Source organism: Nelumbo lutea, chromosome 3, assembly GCF_056320005.1.
Source record: "Nelumbo lutea isolate HS-2025 chromosome 3, American lotus-T2T, whole genome shotgun sequence".
NCBI lineage: Eukaryota > Viridiplantae > Streptophyta > Magnoliopsida > Proteales > Nelumbonaceae > Nelumbo > Nelumbo lutea.
The window spans coordinates 7,867,981-7,890,680 of NC_142686.1; the positions used below are offsets into that span (position 1 = coordinate 7,867,981).

General features: G+C 37.5%; 1 protein-coding gene and 1 pseudogene across 2 annotated transcripts; one reads left to right on the forward strand and one right to left on the reverse strand.

The window, feature by feature from the left end:
• Positions 1 to 1,709: 1,709 nt before the first annotated feature.
• Positions 1,710 to 19,979, reverse strand: LOC148862705 (cyclin-like protein). 2 transcript variants are annotated; one of them, XM_088980150.1, is made up of 12 exons: positions 19,276 to 19,977; positions 17,419 to 17,467; positions 11,221 to 11,688; positions 7,988 to 8,364; positions 7,708 to 7,908; positions 7,438 to 7,632; positions 7,196 to 7,270; positions 7,053 to 7,119; positions 5,118 to 6,303; positions 4,982 to 5,038; positions 2,316 to 2,390; positions 1,710 to 2,162 (listed from the first exon to the last, which is right to left on the reverse strand). In XM_088980150.1, the coding sequence occupies exons 1-12, from the start codon at positions 19,879 to 19,881 to the stop codon at positions 2,117 to 2,119; spliced, it is 3,402 nt and encodes a 1,133-aa protein (XP_088836276.1). In that variant the 5' UTR covers positions 19,882 to 19,977; the 3' UTR covers positions 1,710 to 2,116. The 2 variants fall into 2 exon arrangements, with proteins under 2 accessions (XP_088836276.1, XP_088836275.1); XM_088980149.1 differs by having other exon boundaries at positions 1,710 to 2,390; positions 19,276 to 19,979.
• On the forward strand, positions 13,978 to 16,247 carry LOC148862706 (GTP cyclohydrolase 1 pseudogene; annotated as a pseudogene).
• Positions 19,980 to 22,700: the final 2,721 nt, after the last annotated feature.

The following is a 22,700-nucleotide window of genomic DNA, read 5'->3' on the forward strand; positions in this document are numbered from 1 at the left end:
TGTTTAAGTCCTTTTAGAAAACACAGGGTATTTTTATGTATTTATGCAAAACCCAAGATGTGTTTTAGTCTTGTTCCCAACTTTTAACGACTAATATAGGGATGCAAAAGATTGGATCCAATTGGGATAGGGTTATATCCGAATCCGATCCAATAATGTAAGTCGGATCTTACAAAGATGAATTCGAATACGAATCCCCTAAAGATGTTGCATATCTAATTCTATCTTATTTTATTGTTCATAAATATGTAAAACGTAACAAATTATTAACAGGAAAAAAAGACATTAAATAGTCTATATAAACAAAAGCAAATATATATAAAGGATATTTTGTACATACATATAAAAGATCGAATCAGCTTTGGTTGGATCAGATAAGGGGTGATTCAAATTCAATCCGAATGGATCTTATTTTTCAATCCAACCTGATTCGAAAATCCAATGGAAGAACATCCAAATCCAGCAAAATAGGATCAGATCTCAATTGCATAGCCTAATATGATTTAGAAAAATAACAATAAAAGGTAAACCATATGGCAAACATAGACTGAAGCATCTGAATTATTGTGAAATTAATAAAAATAACTTCTTCTACTAACACTAATTGCAGTTTTACCATCATGAAATTTTATTTTATTTATGAAGTGAAAAAAAAAATCATGAAATTTTATTTTATTTTGTTTTTTTTTTTTTTTTATATTATGTTTAATTTTTAAATTTTTTTTTTGTTTGGTTGTGAGTAACATTAGAGTGCAAATGGATGAATCAGATCGGATATGCTTGAGTATGTATATATGGTGTATGGGTCAAACTACAACTCGTTTTGTTGTACGTATTTCCCCCTAAATATAAAAAAAAAATAAAAAAAAAGAAGCAAAAGGAAATTTGATTGCAATTTGCTTGATTGTAAATTTGCAAAGTGCAAAATTTACGTCAAAGAGTGCATATCGCCGTATCTTAATATCAAACAAACACAAAAAATTTTGCATCCGAACATCCAATTTAGATTTGCACTGAATATTATTACCATAAAATTTAAAAGAAAACACACCTTTTTTCTTTAATTGTTGATCACACGAATAAAATAAAATTTAGATTCCAGTTTTATTCAACAGAATTTTCTCCAGCATTTACATATCCCATTAATTATTGATAATTTGATTAAACCATCTTGGCCCGAAGCACCGAACCCAGTAAGACCCATGCGTAAGTCAAAAACTAATCCAAAGTCCAAACCAATCCCCACCATTGGCACTCAAAAATTAATCCTGATTTAGGCAATGTGTTGTGTTGGACATAAAAATAAGTAGACCGGTTTCTTAACAAGACTGTTAAAACTTGTATTCCAAATGGATGAGGCAGTGATATCACTATAAATTAATGGTTATTCTAGGAGTTTTACTTTTGCCCAATATGTATGCTTTTGCTTTTGAATTCAAACAAAAAAATCAAAAACAACTGCCACATTGTGAAACCCCAAAATTTTTAATAAACACGGCTGTGGTTTTTGTTTCGAAAAACAAAATCGGCGCAAAGCCCCCTCTGTCATCATCTCCGGAATCTGGATTTACTCACAATAATGATAATGTACTTCACTGAATTGCCAAGCCAAGCCAAGTAGAGGATACTCTGCTCTGCATTGTGCAACGCGCTATCTACAAATTTCAAATGCAACCTGCTGCCAAAGGAAAACGTGGGCCCAGACAGCATTTATAGAGTTCACAAAAAAACAAATTTTATTTGAAATTTTGGTGGTTCTGGACCATCTGGTTCATATATTTAACATACACACACACCCCCCTCCAAACTACCAGAGAGGCATACATACCACGACCTTGCTTTTATCCTCCTGCCCGGCCCCGTGGTTAATTGGTCATACTTCCAACATCCATACCTGATACCTTCACTTTGGTGAGAAAATTGCTGAATTAACGTTCAGCACCAGAGGAAGCCCAAGCATCTACTAAAATAAAATACATTTGATCCATGCAGTTCCTAACACTCATGGTTGCAAATCTCAACAATTCCACTGCATGCGAGATGCCGAAATCCCCCCTGCAGCCAGCCAGCAACACCGGTCGAGCTCCAGGTTCCACCAAAAAAATAGCTTTTTATATCATCTTCTCCTACGGACAGGTGAATTAGATCGAGATCTCTTACTCCTGCGGTTAGAATAATCTTTTAGTTAAAACCAAATTCTGAGACAGTTCCAGGAAATCGATTCTTTCACCTGAGACCTTTAGTGTTATGATGCATGTATATGCCTCGTAACCTTTTTCTTAAACAATCTTAAAAGTATACTGCCACGAACATACCTGGTGGTCTCTAGAGAAGAGTAAGGAGAATGTCTGCGTTGAGAGTGCTTGCTATGCGGTGACCGCGAAACTTGTCTATAAAACATCCATCATACTGATTCGGTAAGTTAAAAGGCATAATTTAATACACAGAATGTCAGCCTTGTACAAAGTCAGTACTTAATAAGAACCGACCTGTTGGCATCAAGTTATTCTTCGTCTGACAACAATCATAACATATTAAAGAATAAAAGAAAGGCAAGTATTTTCCCATTAGATAAAAGAAAAGATGCCATCAAAAGTAAAATATGAACTAAATAAAAAACGACTAAAATTTTCTTAGGCCCCACCAGTAGCATAAAACTCATGGTGAAGTATTGAATGAAATGATGAGCATTCCAATCTGTCAGTCCTCACTATGGATGGCATTCACAGAATTAGAAGTTCAAGCCTCTACCCCAACAGGCCATGCTCAAAAACCAACACCTACAATACAAAGAACAAGGCCCATTCTAGAAGCCCAATTAGAGAAAATAGCTTAATAGCATAGAGAGCTATCAGCTGGCATGCCAACAAACCCAGTGTTTCAGTGAATGCACCACATGCTGGTACAGCGACCAGTTGGCCCTTGCCCCAGTAATGAAGTATGTGAACTAATTGGGAACCGCAGAAAATTCCAAGATCGTATTTCTTTTTTTTTTAATCATGTTTTCACCTGAAGATATTTTTTTCAAGCTCGTTGTGGAATTCTTCCACAAAGAAAACTCTATGTTCCATGAAATTAGTTATGGACTCTTCTCCCCCAGATTGACAAGAAATATTTGGAATTTCACTCTGCCAACATACTTTACTCCTCAACAAGGTTCTTCTCCTTCAGTGCTGGAGCTTTATCTTCAGCTCCCATTGGGTTGGTGATAAATGATATTTTGATTAGGTTGTAATTAGGTTAGATTTCAATCCAGCCACATCCAACTCCAATCTGATTATCTAAAATTTAAATCTGGATTGATCCAAAATTGTATCAGATCTAGGGTCTTGGATTAGATTCAGATTAGATCCAAGTTTGTTTTATCATCTTAACAAAGAAAAAAAAAAACTAAAAGATAAAAAAATTAATTAATTTATAAATTTATATAAATATAACACTGAATTTATTAACTATGAACATTATACAATCATATACTATCCATGTGTGTGTGCGATCATATAAAATTTAGTCAAAGTCAAACCTTAATCAGATCAGATTAGATCCCAAATGGATTATCAAGACTTTTGCCGCAGCCATAGTTGGTGAAACTACAATCCAACATCTGGGTTCAGGTAGTAAAACTATACCCATTTCCTCCCCAATTCCTATTCCCCCCACCTGTTATTGTTTTCCCTTTTCGGTATCCATACATGTGTATCAATAGTGTGTGTATATGTATGTGTATCAATAGTGTCTTGCTATACAATGTAATCTTGCCCTGACTCTTTGAAATCAACTCCCTGCACCACAATTGTTTCAATACATTAGGCCTTTGAACAGGAAAGTTTCACCAAGTGATCTTACCAATACCCATCAATATTTTACCAACAGTTGGAAGGGAAACAAGCAATGGTCCATGATCATCCGATTATGGTTTCAAGAGGTGAGTTTGCACAGTAACAACCAATATGAAGCACTAAACTAATACTATCCAATTCCACACCTACAGGCTTGCAACTACATTACCCAATACACCAAAGCTATATTTGCTTTTCTCCTGTACTGAGGATTACAGTATCTACCAGATTTGAGCCACTACACAAATGTTTCTAATAATACAACTACTACATTTATCATACAATAAAATTCCACCTGCCCAAGTACCACCAATGCACAACTGAAAGGATCACCGACACTGGTGCTGTACAGGTCCAAGTGGATGACTGGAAGATGAAAACCAAAATATGCTTTCTAAAATAATTGGGAAAATTTTTTGAGTAATCCTTATACAAATTTGTATAAATCTGAATTCTGATGGTCTCCCCCCAAATTGGGAAAATGACAACAGGCCTAGTTAATTTATTCATTCAGACACAACATGTTCTCATCAGAATGGTTCATGTGCAAGGTTCAGGGATGATATGGCTGTTTTCATCAGGATGGCTACCATCTGACAGAAAACTATGGACTATAGCTCCCTCAACCATAAATATTATTGTCTCCCCCCAAGTTGGGAAAATGATGACAGGCCTAGTTAATTTATTCATTCAGACACAACATGCTGTTTTCATCAGAATGGCTCATGTGCAAGGTTCAGGGATGATGTGGCTGTTTTCATCAGGATGGCCACAATCTCCCAGAAAACTACGGACTGTAGCTCCCTCAACCATAACAGCAAAATACCTCATCATGTACCAGAATGCTTCTATGTAAGTGGTATTTAATGAATACCTGAACCTTGCACATGAAGGGCAGGTATTAAATGAAGGGCAGGACAAGAAGCAGTTCTTTGGCCCCTAATGAAAGAACTTGCTCTACTTATTGGGAAAAAAATAATGAAAGAACTTGCTCTGTAATGGAGGGTTAGGTGTATGGTCCATATATACCAATTCTGTCAATTCAATCACCATGTGTAAAAATCCTGCACCAACTAGAATATAAACTTACCAGGGTTTCAACAGGCCTTGTGAAAACATGAAATCAAGTGGAGAAAAGGTACCTTCGCTTAGACCTGATAGGTGACGGTGATGAGCTGCGCCTTTTTGAATGTGGGTTCCTGCATAGAAGACTGTAAAAAACCGCATGAAAGTGGGAACAGAAGAGAAGGGAAAGTAGTCAAGGATCTAGTTTTGAACCTTTGGTGCTTTGAATCTTCCGAAACATCATCACTTGAATCACTGGAATGACTGCCTACTGTATTCTCTCTGCTATCTCTACCCCTAGTCCTAATTGAAGAAGTGTGCCGTCTTTTATGCCTGTGCAAGTCCTCTCTTGCAGCTTTATGCCTCAATCTATCTCCCCTGTCATCCTTTGCCAATTCCCTTTTCCTGTTACTATCTTCTTTGACACTAGACCTTTTATCTTTCTCAACTTCCTCTCGTTCATCCTTACTATTGACATGAGTCGAAATCTTTCTGAAATCAGATTCCTTTACTTTTTTCTCTGATTTAATTCCTCGATCCTTCATCCTCTCTTTTGAGGCATTCCTGTCATCCATCTTTTCCTTTTTTGGATGTCTTTCATCTCTTCTCCTATGATCAGTGGAATTAGAATGTTTCTCAGATGTTTTACTCTTACTACTTTCAGCCTCTCTGGCAAAATCCTTACTCCCAGAACTCCTAGTTCCAGATCCATCGTTCTTGTCTGATTTGCTTCCAGCTTCTCTGCCATGAGAAGCATCCTTAAGTGAGTTCTTAATACTAACACTTGTATGCACCAGATCAGGTTTCATATGGTACTTTCCTCCACCAGTACCTTTTGACTCAAAAGCATTTGAGGTTTGCAGCATCTTTTCTCCATTGGTGTTGATCTTATCTTCCAGAATTCCAGAGACAACACTGGGAGCAGTTGTTGGATGCCCATCACTCCCATAATCCATATCCTTATGCAACCCATTGACACCCAGACAATTGTCAACTACATACTTAAATGAATCCCCGTTTGGGCCTGTTTTCAAGTGATCAGGCTCCATGTCCACTCGAGTTCCACTGGACCTTTCAGTTTCTGCTAGAGAACCGCCATTGCCTACTGCATCAGGCATATCTTCTACAAGCTTGCCATTTGTTGACTGCTGATGCAGAGCATCTGTAAGCCTATTGGGGATGGTGGAGCTTTGAATCTCATCATTATCCTCATCAGAGGCATAATTTGCAAGTCCCAGTACATCTCCAGGAGAGCTAGAACTAGATTTCCCACTGACTTCACTTGATTCAGCCTCCTTTGCCTTAACTGGAATCAGAACCTTTGCAGAAGCCTTGGGAGTCACAACTACTGGAGGAGATGGTAATGCCTTCTGATTTGGTGCATCTGAGTTGTTATGAACTGAAACAGGTAGATCAATTTCATATAAACAATCAAAATATTTTAATTAGGACTAACACCAGAGGAAAAAAAAGATGTACATGTTTAGCAGTAACAGGAGACAAAGATACAATCAGAATTACAAACAATGGAAGCCTCAAAGTAACCATTTATGTTATATTTGTTTGAAAACCACAGCGAAGGAGATATTCAAGAGTACATTTATATTGCCCACACAACCATAGCAGGGGTGGATAAGAAGAACAGATGCATGTGCACATGTCAAAAAGAAGTGTTATTATAAGATGGCTTATGAGGACAGCAATGTTGCACAGAGACCAAAAAGCAATATGTCCATAAAATGGTTGTACCGCAAACAGGAATGCTGAGATGGACGAATGACAAGAATAGAAATAAGTATAGCCATAGAAATGCATGAATTCCTCAATCAATCATAAAATTAAAGATAGTACACCAAGATGTTTTCAATATGTGCATGGAATGCCATTACACCAGTGATAGGTGATCTGATACAAACTCATGCTTAGAACAAGCCAAAAAAGGAATAGCATGAAATACTGAAAAATTATCCATGGAATTGGACAAGAAGACCCTTGATAGTGTGTGATACTGGATCAGGATTCACATAGCCAACCCCATGCATAAATTCGGGAAAAGGCTCCACTAATTTGAATAGATACAAGATCCACAATGAAGTAATATGCTTCCTCTGTAATGGAAATATAAGACAATTAGAATGTTACACATACCTTCAACTGTCAGATCGTCTTCAGTGAGAACTTCTGTAGCAATCTCATCAAACAGATCATCAGTAACCTGTCCAAAACAAAAAATTCAGCACTACAGAGAACATAGGAATGCAACACACCGTTGTTTTTAGTGCAGTTACAACCTTCAAAAGAACTTCAGTTAGGATGCGCTTTATTTCCTGGTTGATTGCTGCTGTCCTTGCTGCTTCCACATCATCCTACATGGATACAAAATGGGAGGAAAGAGTGGTCATTTTCTATAAAAGTTGCTAATTTCTACAAGAATTATATACCAACGATAATACCTCACATGCCTTCACAGAGAAAACAAAAAGAGTTGATAAACAATTATGGTTAAGAAATGTCAAGAAGAAAATGGAAGAACCTCATCATCATCCTCAGTTGATCTAGAAGAATCGATGCTTTTGCTATCTGCTTGATCATCTTTCCTGAAAGGTTTATCAACACCTTCATCACCAACAGGTCGAAAAGGATCCTCTTCAGGTTGCTCCTGAACAGAACTAGCAATGGCAGCTTTCTTCTTAATTATTTCCTCTCTAAGCCAATTGGGTACTGAAGCCTGAAATTTTTGCAGAACCCAAATCAATTGCCATTCAGCAATTGCTCAAAACATAATCATCAGATGAATTACTACCTTTTTGGGGCGTTCCAAGACATTAAGACCCCCATTCATGTCTCCAGGAAATGTGGTTGGAGGAATAACAGCAGTTCCTGCAGCCATACCAAAGGGTGCACTGGCCATTGGAATAGTGGGCCGAAACCCTGATCCAGGCATCCTGCCAAAGATTGGTGCAGCATGTCCAGAAACAGGAGATGCAACAAGAGAAGGATCAAACTGAAAATGAAGCAGGAATTAGCATTCTTAGATCAAGACCATAAGAATCAAGCAAATTATACATATGAAAAACTCAAACCTGTGGCCCTGCTGGGACTGGTGGAATTGGTGGATATACTGCCCCAAGAGGAACTGAAGGATTCCAAGCATGTGCAGAGGGCACAGCTGCAATAGAGTCCACACTGCCTACAGCTCCTGATGGATCAGGATGGATATAAGTACGTTGTGAATATACATCATGCTCATGATTAAACCTTGGTGTAAACTCTAACGGTTGATCACTCAAAACAGCTGTTGATTCAGCAGACTGATCAACATGCACAAAAGAAGGTTGTTCTGCTGAAATTGATCTACCGACAGTAGGCAATGTAGATTGCACATGATGTCCTTCCTCGCATGATGATATGGGCAAAGGTGGCTTGTGTAACTGGCTGTTTGGATTCCCAACCTCTTTACCTGCTATTTAGAGTGTAAAGTCAAAAGCTAGAAGATCAAGTAGCGGAAACAGCCCGAGTTGTCCACCAAATACCACTCTTCAGGACCTATGCAGACTATCTTTCCACCTTCTGCATGTTATCATGCAGCAATAGAAACAGACTTTCTGATTCTATGACAGACTGCTCGCAAAAGTGCAAACTAAACACCAACATTCTCAGAACCACAACTGTATTTGGATATATAAACCACAATAAGTTCTGTTCTCTTTTGTATCACTGCCAGCTGTTTGCTTTTGCATTACTTACTCTGCTAAGTGCTAACAAGAAATTTATTTATTTTGGTGGTATTTATCACACACATGGATGCAGAAAGAGACATGACAGAGAAAAAGAATCTGAGAAATACAATCTCTTAAAACACATTATGATCTCTTGTACATGTCCAAAAATTTTGCTAAAAACTCAAGAGCTCTAATAACTTAGAAACCGGTTCATCGATGTCAACCACCATGTGATTACAACATATGGAGTGCATATCAAATTAAATGGGGAAAGCATTCTCACGTGTATGTAACTTTCAGGGATAAATGGCTAGTGCATATCATAAGTTCTTATCAATGAACTTTGAGGACCATATGGGAAGTAAAAAACTAGAATATAACTATGAAGGCTGCAATACACATCAGCTGTCAGCTCAGCCCCAAAAGCCAGTGAGCCAATCAACTAATTTGACTTTGATGGAAATGAGAGAATTACGTCTCAGTAGCAAGTAGACAGATTTTGATGCAAGAAATTCATTCCAACTCCAATACCATATTCTCACATATCTGACAATTTTGACAAAAGGTCAGCTTCTAGATTCCACCTAGTGTAAATTACATATGAATTCCCTCAAAAGGGAAACCATGTGCCTTACCTACTTGATCCAATGGAATGTGTTAAAACAGCTACCTTACCACCAACATCCATTACTTTAGGTTCCCATAAATATTAGATTTGCCAGAAATTTCTTCAAATTAAGATAAGCTACCAATGAATTAATGAAAAAGTACATAGTACAGAGGAAATGACATCACATAAGGAGATGGTCCATCCATGAGAAGAAGACATATAGTAAGTTTTTGTCTCAACTGGGGGGAATGTTGGGGAAGAAAACCCAAAGCTACCAACACAAGAGCTAGCAAGCTTATCTTCCTATTCAAATATTTAGGCCTATGATGAATACAATTACAAATTAAAAGAGAATTATAACACCTCATGGTGAAGCATCAAAGAGGGGAAATACATATATAAATACATCAGAGATACACTATTTACACAAATAAATCAAGGTAGACATCAGAGAGGCATCTATTTGAATAAATAAATGTGACAGAATAAGATAAACAAATGAAAATGCTTGAAGTTACAAATGTACATAAAACACCATCAAAATGTGATTCATATTCACAAAATCTGAGTTTGGGAGCAATTTAGAACATACAACTATACGAGATCAACCTTATGACCTACTGTTCATGCAGTAAAACATAAAATGCAATTTCTCTTCGAAACTATTAACCTTTTCTATAATGTAACAATTATCTATTTTACCTAAGAAAGCAATGCAATTAAGCAGCATGTCAACCTGAGAACACCATAGTTGATTCAATGAGCCTCAAAAGACTGCACCATAAAATTTCCTGCTGACTCTGTTCATTTTATTTTTCAATATTGACCAGTAAACAGAATTTGCTAGTTCAACATTGTGCTTATCCTCTAATTATTTATTGTTTTACTAGATGAGAGTACATATCATGAAAATTTAATCCTTGCCCTCTTGGTTCTCTATCCTAAAGAATCCCAGGAAGGTAGATTCACAAGCTTATGTAGTCCTTTCTACACAAACTTCTTAGTACTGGCATATATATTTTAGTGGTTTGGCTTTTGGAGAAGTCTGGTTATCTCCATTACATAGCTTCTCGTTGTATATGCAATACGGTTGATTACCTTCTTTTCATCATCCATGCCTTATCCCAACTATATGGGGTTGGCTACATGAATCCTGTTTCGCCAATCCATTCTATTTAAAATCATATCCACTGTTAAATTGTTAGTGCTTCAATCATTTCTTACCACTTCTACCCATGTTCATTTTGGTCTACCCCAAGCTCTTCTAGCCCCTTGGATGTGTAACAAATCACTTCCTCTAACTGGGGTTGGTGGTCTTCTATGCATGGGCAAATCATCTTAGCCTACTCTCTCTCACTTTATCACCTATTAGCGCAGTTTGTTTTATCAATAACTTAGTGGCGCAGTTGATTACCTTCTTTTCAGCTTTTGGTATTAATACAAATATCAGAATCACCTAATATTTAAAAAAAAAAAAAGAGCTTTCACAATAGAGTGAACTAAATGCAAAAGATTTAAGAGAAATAGCAGATTAGTTCCACATGCTGCAGTCATAAGATGTACCTAGAAGGCTAGAACCACAAACGAAAAGGCAATACAATATTTTACTAGTCTCAAGGTCAGCACCAATAATGCCTCTAATCTAAACAGATAATTACAAGTGATGTATTGCTATTCTAACTACTATCTGACCTAATGAAGCAACTCTTTCACAATATTTTATCAACTGAAAAATCATGTATAAAAATGATGAACCCATACACTCCAAGTGAATAATGATGCCAGTGCAAAAGAACTTAGCAAAAGATTGAACATTGACAATAGATCTATAAAAAGTCCCTATTGATCAATGATATTATTTAAAGAATTTTGAGAGGTTAGTTACGATACAATTTTACAGATACAGCTAATAAGCAAAATCAAGTAAAACAGCAGCAGTTCTTGCACATAATTATCACATGCAAATTGCTAAATGAAGCATTACCTGAAATGGAAGAATAACTAGAAGGTACCTCCTGCTGATAAATAGATGAGCTAGTAGGAACACTTCCTTGATGAGGAAATACGGGAGTTGAACTTTCAACCAAAGCACCCTCTCTAGACATAAAAGGTATATGCCCATCTGAAACATACGAAGAAGACTGTCGAGAGCTGAAGGGAGAGGACTCCCGGAAATGATCTAAAGGTGGCTTGTGGAGATTCGTGGCAGAAACTGAGAACTGTTGATGGCCTGAAGAAAGAAGTGATGGTTGATGAATATCAGTGCTATGAGGATCAACATTCTGATGTTGTTGATCATGATACATATTACTGGGATCTTCTGATTTTCCAACTGGAGGAAGCTGCAACTGAGGTTGCTGATTCTGCTGATTCTCCATTGCTGCTTTGGCTGCCGCCCATGCCCTGGCCCTGGCAGCCCAATCTTCCTCATTATTATGGGAAATGTTTCCATCTGCAAAACAAAACACATGCAAAATTGATTCCAGGTACTTTGTGTCTTAAAACTTCAGAGAAAAAAATAGGTCAAAATAGATTAGAGTCATAATATATTATGTGATAAAATGAAAAAAAAAACAATAACAACAAAATGGGAAAAAAAAACTAAAACAACAATACCAATAACATTTATCCAACTTAGATGGGATACTCTTTCTGGCACTAATCCTTTCTAGTATGGTGTTTGGCATGGTATTATGAAACAACTATCCACCTTCAAGAAGCATATATCCGTTGAGGTTGGAATAAGGGATGTGGGGAGACGACCATTTTGGTAGTATGCCTCACTGTAAGGCATTTCCTCCTCCTTTGTACAACATGATGGTAGCTAGGCAGTAACAATCCAATAGGTGCCTAGAGATGGTGGCTAACAAAGTTACTGTTGGGTTTCTGCCGAACACAGACACTAGTTCGAAATAGTGTGACCTTGAGAAGAAAGAGAGAGAAGGGAGGGAGCGACAGGGAGGTTTTCTGGGTTGAAACAAGCTGTCTTTCTTATTGCCTTGGCCTTCATTTATAGATGTACAATTGGTAGTTGTAACAATTCAAGATTTCAAGAATCAAGATTTCCACTTGTATCTTGCATAGCTGGCTTTGTTCCATGTGTTCTTTTTGATAAACTTTCTTGACAACAGGCTTACTGATTTCTTTTTCTAACAGTTTCATATAGCCCAAGCTTTAGCAGGTATTAAATGACCAGGAAGTCAATCTTCTACTCTATCTCCTGGCTAACAATCAACTGAACAGATTAAGATTTTTTTTGGATCAGTAAATAAAGAGAATTTTATTAACATTAGAAAAAGAAATAAATACAATTAAAGTGTGCCAAAACGCCCCTTACAACTTAGACTAGTCTAGCTCCATAACCCATTTGCAGATCCCTTGTCATAAAAACAAGTAACATCCCAGTTTCTCCCCAAAATAGTTTGCTTCTGGTGACTCCTTGTCTTGCCAATGAGTCAACCAAGATATTTATTAGCTGATCTGTTGATACAAGCAATTTTTTCCTATCTTCTCTTATTAAATTCCTATACTGCCAAGAATCTATATTGTTCGTTTTAAACCACCAACTTGAGAATCATTTTACCACATAGATAAAGATTCCCCTGGACTTGAAGAGAGGATGTGAAGGTTTAGACACTGATCCTAGAGGTAAGATCCTACCTAACCATCATGAGCATGGAGGTAACATCCTTTATAATGGCAAGGTGCCAATCAGCTGGTTGCTAAGTTTCCTGCTGGTCGTAGTGGAGACTTGGGATCGAATCCCGCCTGCACCTGGGTTGAGGGGTTATGGGTTGAGGGATGGGCTACCCCCCGTTGTGTAGAGGGTGTAAGCCTGAGCCTTACTCGAAAAGCTATATAAATACCTTTAAGGAAGTCTTCATCTTTTTTATCCTTTTCTTTTTTCTTTTTTTTGATAAACAGATATGATTGTATTACTTGAAAGGAAGGAGAGATTCCCTCAAAAGAGATTACAAAAGATATTACATAAGGTATAATTCCAGCCTACTCTGAGTGGAAGAAACTAAACAAATGTAAAGTATAACACTATTTACTTACAAACAATATCTTCAAACAGAATTTCCTCCCAATTGCTTGAAAACTGATTTGGCCCCAAAACTGAGAAGTGAGAACTCCTTCAGTATACCTAATCATGCACCTCTCAATTTTCCCAACCAGCCTTTCTACCTCTAAGCTTTGATTGATCAAAAACTCTTAAATTGTGCTCTAGCTATATAGAGCATTTTATCTTTATCAGTGTAAGTCTTGAACTTTTTATCTCGATCAATAGGCAGTGAGGCAGTCTTGAACTTGACCGTATGGAGATATTGCAACTTTATCCCAGTCATGATATCTGCCCATTACTGTCATATAAAGCAATGGGACAATGGCATAGAATTAGCATCAGTAAATGGTATATAGTGTTAACTGGTAGGTTTGCTCTAATTTTGGGGCCTATTGACAACCCTCCCTTCCTATTTTTCTTGATAATAAACTAATATATATATATATATATATATATATATATATATATATATATATATATATATATATATATATATATATATATTAAGACAAAGGAGGAGAATACAACAAAAGTGACAAGTTATCACCCAGCCCAAGAAAAAGCCAACTCAGAAAACAGCCTCCCTCTACCAAGAAAAAAAATACCCAAAGACCCAAGAAAGTATACAGAAATTTACCCATTCAAAACTTAGGGTCTGTTTGGCTCACAATCGGAATGGGAATTGAAAACAGCTGGAATGGGACTTCATTCCCAAGGGAGGGGGAGCAAATGGACATTCCCTCGAATGGGGGAATGCCATTCACTAGGAATGGGAATGGGATTCTTGATTGCGCCCAATCAAATGGTTGGAACTGGAATGGCCCATTCCAACTCCGATTTCAGGCCCCTATTCCTGCAAACCATACAGGTCCTTAGTCCTCCAAAAGGACAAAACCAACCCAGAATTAAGCTGCAAAAGTTCAACCCAAGCCCCACTAACCTGCTAAAAGACTAAAACATTTACTCTGCTTTTTCAAGCTCTTGAACACTGGCCTCCATACTTTTCTTGTTAACTCTTTGACTTTTTAACTTTCCTTGTAGGCCCAACACCCAATAATCACATCCACAATCACAAAGACCTTCAACACCTGAACAGTTCTGTAATTTCACTGATTTTGGAAACATCTTACCACATTAGGATTCTTCTCAATGAAATTCGAATTCATAGAATTATCTCTCTCTAGCTCCATAACCACATTTTTCCAAACTGATCTGCCTCCAACTCACTGTTCTCCTAAACCTTAGTCCCTTCTGATCCCAGGCCACTTTGATCATCAAAGCTCACTGCTTTGTCACACTCCACCCCAGGCTTCTGGTTTTTGTTCTTCCTCCATGTCCTAGGCACACCAAATTTTTCTTCCATTTTCTTGAAAGCTTCCCTTGCACATTCCACCCCACCAATATAAAACAAACCCAAAAAATTTGCTCATCTCCACCTCTGTATTTACCATTGTCTCAAAATCAATTGTCCCTTCAACTTCATGTGTTTCATCAACATTAACATCATCCTCTGAAGATTCCCTCAATGAATCATCATTATCCTTAAACTCAGAATTTCTTTCTTCAGTCTTACCTTCTCTTGCACATTCCTCCCCACCAATATAAAGAAAAACCCTTTTTTTCTTTTTGATCAGTAGCAAACCCAAAAATTTGCTCACCTCCACCTCTGTATTTGCCAATTGTCTTAAAATCAATTGCCCCCTCAACTTCATGTGTGTGATTTTTTTTTTTTTTGAAAAAAGGTTAACTTTATTAAAAAAAAAAAGAGGTACATGAGGAGATGTACACAGCAATTAGACACTCAGAAAGTTATATAGTTTGTAGGGATTCAGTGGTTCTGTGTTCTGTGTTTGCCAATTGGTTCAGTGGTTCTGTGTTCCATTCCTGATTTGGGTCGGTGTAGTTTTATAGTTTGTGGGGATTCGTTGTCTGTCGATGGCGCTTTGGATGAGGGGCATTTTAATGGAAACCTTGAGAATGGAGTGAAGGTAGAGTTTCTTAAGCTGGATCTATAACACAAATCGGAGACTGCCGTCATCAAGGATGCCGTCAAGGTTCTGTTGCAGGGTTTGGGCGAGGATTCTAATAGAGAAGGTCTCAAGAAGACTCCACTTCGTGTTGCCAAAGCCCTTCAAGAGGGAACAAGAGGTTACAGACAGAAGGTAAAGGATATCGTGCAAGGTGCTTTGTTCCCTGAAGCTGGCCTGTATAATGGAGTTGGGCATGCAGGAGGAGCAGGTGGACTTGTAGTTGTTCGAGACCTTGACCTCTTCTCCTACTGTGAATCATACTTGCTACCATTTCAGGTTAAGTGCCACGTTGGTTATGTTCCATCTGGGCAACGGGTGGTAGGCCTAAGCAAGCTCTCCAGGGTGGCTGATGTCTTTGCCAAGAGACTTCAAGACCCACAGAGACTGGCAAATGAAGTCTGTTTGGCTCTACACAATGCAATCAAGCCAGCAGGTGTTGCAGTTCTACTTCAGTGTTGGCACATTCAATTCCCTGAAGTAGAATCTAGTAATGCAGAGCAAAGTAACCATCTTACAGAAGTTCGACTTCCTTTCTCTTCTGAAGTTCAGAGGTGTAAATGTAGAGAACAACAGTCAATCTTCTCGGTGCCCATGCAGGTCTCTGGATGTGCCGACTTGTAATGGTCATACAAGCACAAGAAACTCCAGTTGTAGGGCTTCCACCAATATGGTGCCCACGCATCTTGCCATGATCACTGCAGTAACTTCATGTGTTTCATCAACGTTAACATCATCCTCTGAAGATTCCCTCAATGAATCATCATTATCCTTAAGGTCAGAATTTCTTTCTTCAGTCTTACCTTCTCCATCTTCTTATAATGGTTTTGTTCTGTACTACTTTTTCCTCTGGTACATTTTTACCTCATTCTTCTTGTTACCAACAAATTCAGACTCTGTTTTTATCCTCTGGGTTGACCAACCTTACCTCCTTTCTAGTTTTTTCCTTCTCACCTCTGACTTCTGCCCCTTCAAAATCCAGACACTTATTTGAAAATCTTCAAGTTGCCTCCCCTCACCAATCTTTTTGTCAGAACTCTTTTGTAGATCCCCCGCATCTCTCTTTTCCAGTGATATAGGACTCCCCGCCTTCAAAAGATCCAGATCAATTTTCCCATCTCTTGCCACACGAGAATTTGCACAATCAAGAACCTTAAAGACTTCCAACCCCTTTTCCTTTTCACCTTGATTCAAAGTATCTCTTGCAGCTCCACCGCCACTAAAGAGAGATAACATCTGCAGTTCCTTCCTTTTTCCATCACTGTTAATTTTCCTAGAACCTTGCTTCTTGAATCCCAAACTCTTCTGGGAGAGGCTGATAAAACAAAGAAGAAGATGCACCAATCACACCATCAACATGGTTATTTAATTGAACAGGTGCTAACTGGTCCAACCTCATTGGTTGAGCATAGCAATTTGAGAAACCGAGATCAGGTCACCCCACTACTGGATCCACTCTAAATAAATTGCACACTTGGCAACCATGATCTTCCTTTAAAGTTCCATTAACCCCAAATGTGCCTACCTTTCCCCAAGAAAAGTTACTATTCAACCCCAAATTTATTTTCTGAGTTAATTATATTTGCTTGCTAAGCACGTTAGTGGAAATTGAGAAAACTGGTGCTTTAAATCTACCAGAGGATGCCATCTGTGTAAAACATCCTCCCCTAGACTGCTCTCCCTTCCTCTTCATAAAAATGATGTTTTCAACCATTTGATGAAAAGAATGCAAACAACAAAGAAAAACTAATCTCAACAAGTTAGATTCTTAGTTGAGCTTTCATAATAAAACATCTAAGCTGTATATAATACAAGCAACTTGCTTTCAGCAAAGGAACTCTGGGTATAAAAAATTAAGATAACACCAAAAGGCAGAGAGTTAAATGGAAATGTTTCAGAAAGTTCAACAGAAATACAATTACTTAATACCTAATACTTTTCCCTCTCAGACTGCATATATATAGCTATGGAATAGGAATTTGATAGACGGAAAATAAGTTATAGTCATTGACCCGCATAAAACATGGGAAGGGAAAAAATAAGTTGAAGAAAAGCAACATAAAGAACCAAATAGAAAACTATAACTAACCTGAATATTCCCAACTTTGATGGTGAGCCCAATTTGGGTTTCCCCATGTCTACAAGCATTCAAGAATAAAATAAAAATGAGTAACAATATAAGAATAAATTAAGAAACACCACTCTGTATCGCCTTAGGAATATAATATCCAATAACAATAACCAATGCACAGCTAAAAGAAGTAGAATAAAATATAAAAAATGTTGAATCCATGAAATTTAGCGTTTGTATTATAAGTGTATCTTATAGCATCCATAAGCAAGTACACTTTCGGAAGGATATAAAGTATTGGTGATTGAATCAAGGTGATCGAATATGATCACAATTCCACATAATACGACGATGCACTATAAAATTGATTTATGTTTGGAACTATATAGATTCAATAAAAAGGGTACCTTTTTTTTAAAAGAATATAAAGATTTGGATTCACCAATAAGGCATTATTACATAAATGTCCACTATGAATCTTTAAAAAATAACCGATGTGAAATAAATTGAGCAGAACCAAACCATCCCACCATTCATGTTAAAACTTGGAAGTTGGAGGTCCAAAAAGAGATGAGTAAAAGAGGGAAAAATATACTCAAAAATCTGTTATATTATCTGTGAACTTGATATGTATTATCAAGCACCACAATGCAATCACAATTGTAGCCCAAAAATCAATAAATGGGTGAGAAATCAAATATCACTGGAGAAACATACTCCATGCATTTAAATGCTTTAATCTTGACTTCAAATATGATGAATTGTAAAGGATATTACCCAATGTGGGTCCCAGCTATATGGAGTCTTGGGTGAAGTGGACTGGATATGGACATAACTTTGGTTTTTTTACGCTAAGTGGTGGCTCAGAGGCTCTAGGGAAAGCTTAACATTGAATAGGCATAAAAACCTATCAGGAACTGGAAGTTTTGGGGCTTCTTTTCTCCAGACCCTCTTTAAGTTGAACGATGGATTCCATTAGTGGAGGACCTTAACGGCCCTCCAACGTAGTTAAGAAACCCTCCAACACAATGAAGTTATTATACCTATCTAAAAACTAGAGATCACGCATCCCTTTCATGCATTAATGCCAGGTTGCCAATATGTTGAACACGCTATATTTACCATGGGATGATACCAGGTCTTCTATAAAACAGGCAGAGGGAAACCCCGAGTCTGAGCGATATCTTTTGCACATTTACTTTTATTCGAAGATACAGCTGCAAGTCTAATTTCTGATCTAGTCTGTTCTACCATAATTTTGTCGCCTTTCTTATCTGTTAATTTGTTTATGGGAACATATGTTTATTACACCATAAAGGACGCCTTAAGATGAGAGAGTAATTATATCAAGTACGTCCTGCCCACAGTAAAAAAAAAAAAAAAATGGAAATGATGAAATGAGCCATATGACATCCTTGAATCATCATACAGCATTTCATACCCAGTAAGAACGAAATCTAGTAGCAATAAATTTGAAACAAGTTAGGAAGACATGATAACATTACAGTATCAGTGGAAGGGGAGGAAAAAAAAATACAAATTCTAAATCCACCCATTCGTCAAGTGATAACGTCCAAAACAATTTAGCGAGAAAAGAATGGGAAAATTTAATACGTCCCACCCAGATGCACTATAAAGCCCAAAATTCCTTTACTGACATAAACAAATAAACAGATAAGAAATGCGACGAAATCTAGCTCTGCAATGGTAAGCATACAATCAATCGACTTATCCTTTCTCCATCCACAAGCGAGACAACATATTCAAAAACAAGGGAATTTTGAGCAAAACGAATGAGAGAAAGAGAGCTTGTGATTAAAAAAACAAACATTTAACCCTAACAGCTCAACATAGTTCAGAGTGTGAATTGAGTACCTGATTGGACTGAGCATAACCTTGAGGATGCAGGGAATGGTGGTAGTGAGGAGGAGGAGGTGGTGGCAGGTGTGGTCGAGGAGGGAGAGGATACTGGTTGTGCTGAGGATGCCCAGGATACGGTGGAACGGAGTTGTGGTGGGGCGTTGGATAAATTTGATGGTGATCGGAATGAGGGGGCCACTGCGGCGTCTGTTGTTGATGGTGATATGGAGGAAGCGGCGGAGGCTGCGAAGACTGGTACTGGAATTGACCGGAGTACCAAAGCCCCTGAGGCGGTGATGGTCTGGGCTGGAGGTCGGCCATGGATGACTGTGGTGTAAATGGTGATGGTGGTGCTCCCATCGTTGGTGGTCTCATGAATCTATGAGATTGTTGAAGGGCATCCATCTTTAATCTTTTTCTATCCTCTCTGCAACTGAGCTCGAGGGGGCTATTGATCGCGTTGGGTTGGGGATTGTTGATGCTTTGATACAGGGGGACCGATGACTGGGAACAAATTGGAGCCCAGAGGGCAGAGGGGCGGCGAAATGTGTTGTGATCACCTCCAAACAAAACACGTTCCAATACTCTCTCAACATGATCAGATACCGCACATCTCACCATGAAACGAAACTGAGACCTGCTACCAACGCTGTCCCAACTAGCCACTGCAGCCGCACGTTGGGAATATATTTACATGGGCGCCCCCACATGTGATCTGAACTTCGAACAGCCTTTACAGTCTTGCATGGGAAATATCTCCATACTTTTGTGCTTTATTTTATGAGAAGATACAATACAAGCCTACGAACGATTATTCTAACAGGCTTTGCATTGATTGAATTCTCGGTAAAGCATGCCTTAGGGCAAATCTCATCATGCATTGGGAAGAATATCTCCATATGTCACTGGGAGATGTTTTCCATAAATAGTGAATGAAGCAACCTCACAGCCCCATCCCACCATATACTGAAAACGTCTCCCCATGAATAATAATGCAAATTACAGAAGATGTTATTAATGTATGGCTGAGACAGGTTGTGAAGTTGATTTGAGGAGCAATTCTGGACTTATATTCTGTTAGGATGTGATGTGGGGCGGCCATGGGGCATCAATCATGTTACCATTTTATGAAAAACGGTGTGGTTTTTATGGAGCATGCCTTCTTGATTTTTAAGGTGTGGTTTGGAGCACCATTTTTATGAAAAAAACGGTTTCAAACATGTTACCATTTTCTAGAGCACCGATTTTCCCAATATGAAACTCCCCTTTTCTGAAGCAACGACATCGATGCCAAACACCACCTTATAGTTTGGAGGCAGTATCACAACCCCCTATAATCCTAATTATAGGGCATTAAGTTTGTATTTGAAACTCCCCTTTATTTATCTGTGATCCTCCTAAATTTACCCCCAACCACCACCCCTAGAAAAAATTGGATCAATCACACACTAAAAGCATGGGCATTCAACTGCACATTGATAACAACTCTTCAAATCCTCATGAATTTAGCACACATGTACATGTACAGAAAATACTCCTCAATCCTGATGTATGGTTGGTTGGATGTTGTATGGGCAATACTTTTGTTTTCAAGAGATCTGGGAGTCTCACACCCCCCCGTAGGGCAAAAAAGCACCCCTCTATTCATCTATACATTTTAAACTAAAATACCCACGTCATTCATTTGATCTAAAGGTGAATGTCAAAGTTTAAAACCTATTCTGTATGAGAAACAAACAAGAAAGTGATGAAGTGAATTTCTGGTGTGTCGTGAAATTATTGAAGAACAAAAATAATAAGGATATTTAAACCAAATAAATAGTGTGGATATTTTTATCATAAAAAAGTAGTTAATAAAAGGATTTTTTTTCGGGCAATAAAGGATATTCATTAAAGACAAAGGAAAACATCAAACTACATAGCCGACCATATCATTGCTAACCAGACTCTCAACCCATTCACTCAGGGAAGGAGCCAACATAAAAAAAAAAAAAAAAAAACCAGACTCAAGCTCTCTTTTCATTAGCGCATGAGTCGTCACGACATTAGCTGATCTATTTGTTCTTTTTTTTTTTTTTTCATTATTAGTGGTGCTTGTGAACCACTTCCATCATGGTCACTAATGGTGACCTAGCTAACAGAAAGCATGTAACTTATAAGTAAAAGCGTCTAACAAGGGAGTCCCAGGAGGTATCAAACAGAGAATCATAGAAAAAGTGAGGAGTTTTAAATAAAATTCCTTGTATGTTTACAATAGAATGTAGATATTTGCCTAGGCCTAAGGCCTTACGTCCTGATGATCATTTTATAGGTACATTGCATAAAATAAACAAAAGGCTATCTTTAGCCATGCAATAGCAAAATCGATGTCAAAGTAGGAGGAAGCTTGGAAGGTGAATGGTGGGCACTGATCCAAGAACTACAGCATGTTTACTCTCAACTTTTTGAAGTCTTTTCTGACTCAACAACAGTTGTAAACATAGTATTTATTTATATTATATAAAGTTGATATTTGTCTTTGTTTTGATTAGATTTGGTCATATAATATTAACTTAGATTTGATCATGTACTATTAATTTATATTTTTATCCTTTTTACTTGTACAATGAAATCGGTAGTTATACAATTAAGCCTTTAAAAGAAAAAGCCAAGGAATTGCTGAGGTTTTTCAATAGTAAATCACTAAATCCATCTTTTGTTAGTAGATATATGAATGTACCAGCTCATGACTTGGCTTAATGTTATTGTAAATACAAAATATATAAACAGCAACTAGGGAAGTGGGGATCTATGGAAATCCTTGGGTGTTCATATTTATCAAGGAATGAAGTAAAGTTTTTTTTTTTTCTTTTTGTGTGTACAAAATAAGGTCTGTAAATTGTGAGGGGCAACCCCATAAACCTCCTCTTGTTAGATAATAGGGTATGAGTTTAGATTTTGAGCTCATGATAATAATCCCAATCCCATCAAACCCCAAACCAATTATGTGATGAATATACATATATGTATATTGGCACATGAAAACATATCCCCTGCATTTTATACATGTTTCTAATGGTTTACAATTTTACATATATAATTTTATATAAGGTGTCTAAAACCATCATTTTATAGAGGATATGATTTATTTTGAGAAGAGAGAGCAGGTGATATTGCGGGTTTAATGCCAAATTAATAATCTATAAGCTTATGCTTATCAAACATATTCGGGTCTTATTAGCTAGGTTAAGCTCAATTATAACAATTTGTAACTTGGGGTGTGATTTGTGAATTGTAACATGCCACATTTGGTCAAATGGACTTACGTACGGGCTTCAAGGAAAAAGATAAAACCAAAAAAAAAAAAAAAGCGTGACTGGAATAGGGCTGATTCTACGTCTACCTAAATACACCCTATAAGGTTTGAGTTGGGATAAGGTCTGCCTATTTTTCCTGTCAAG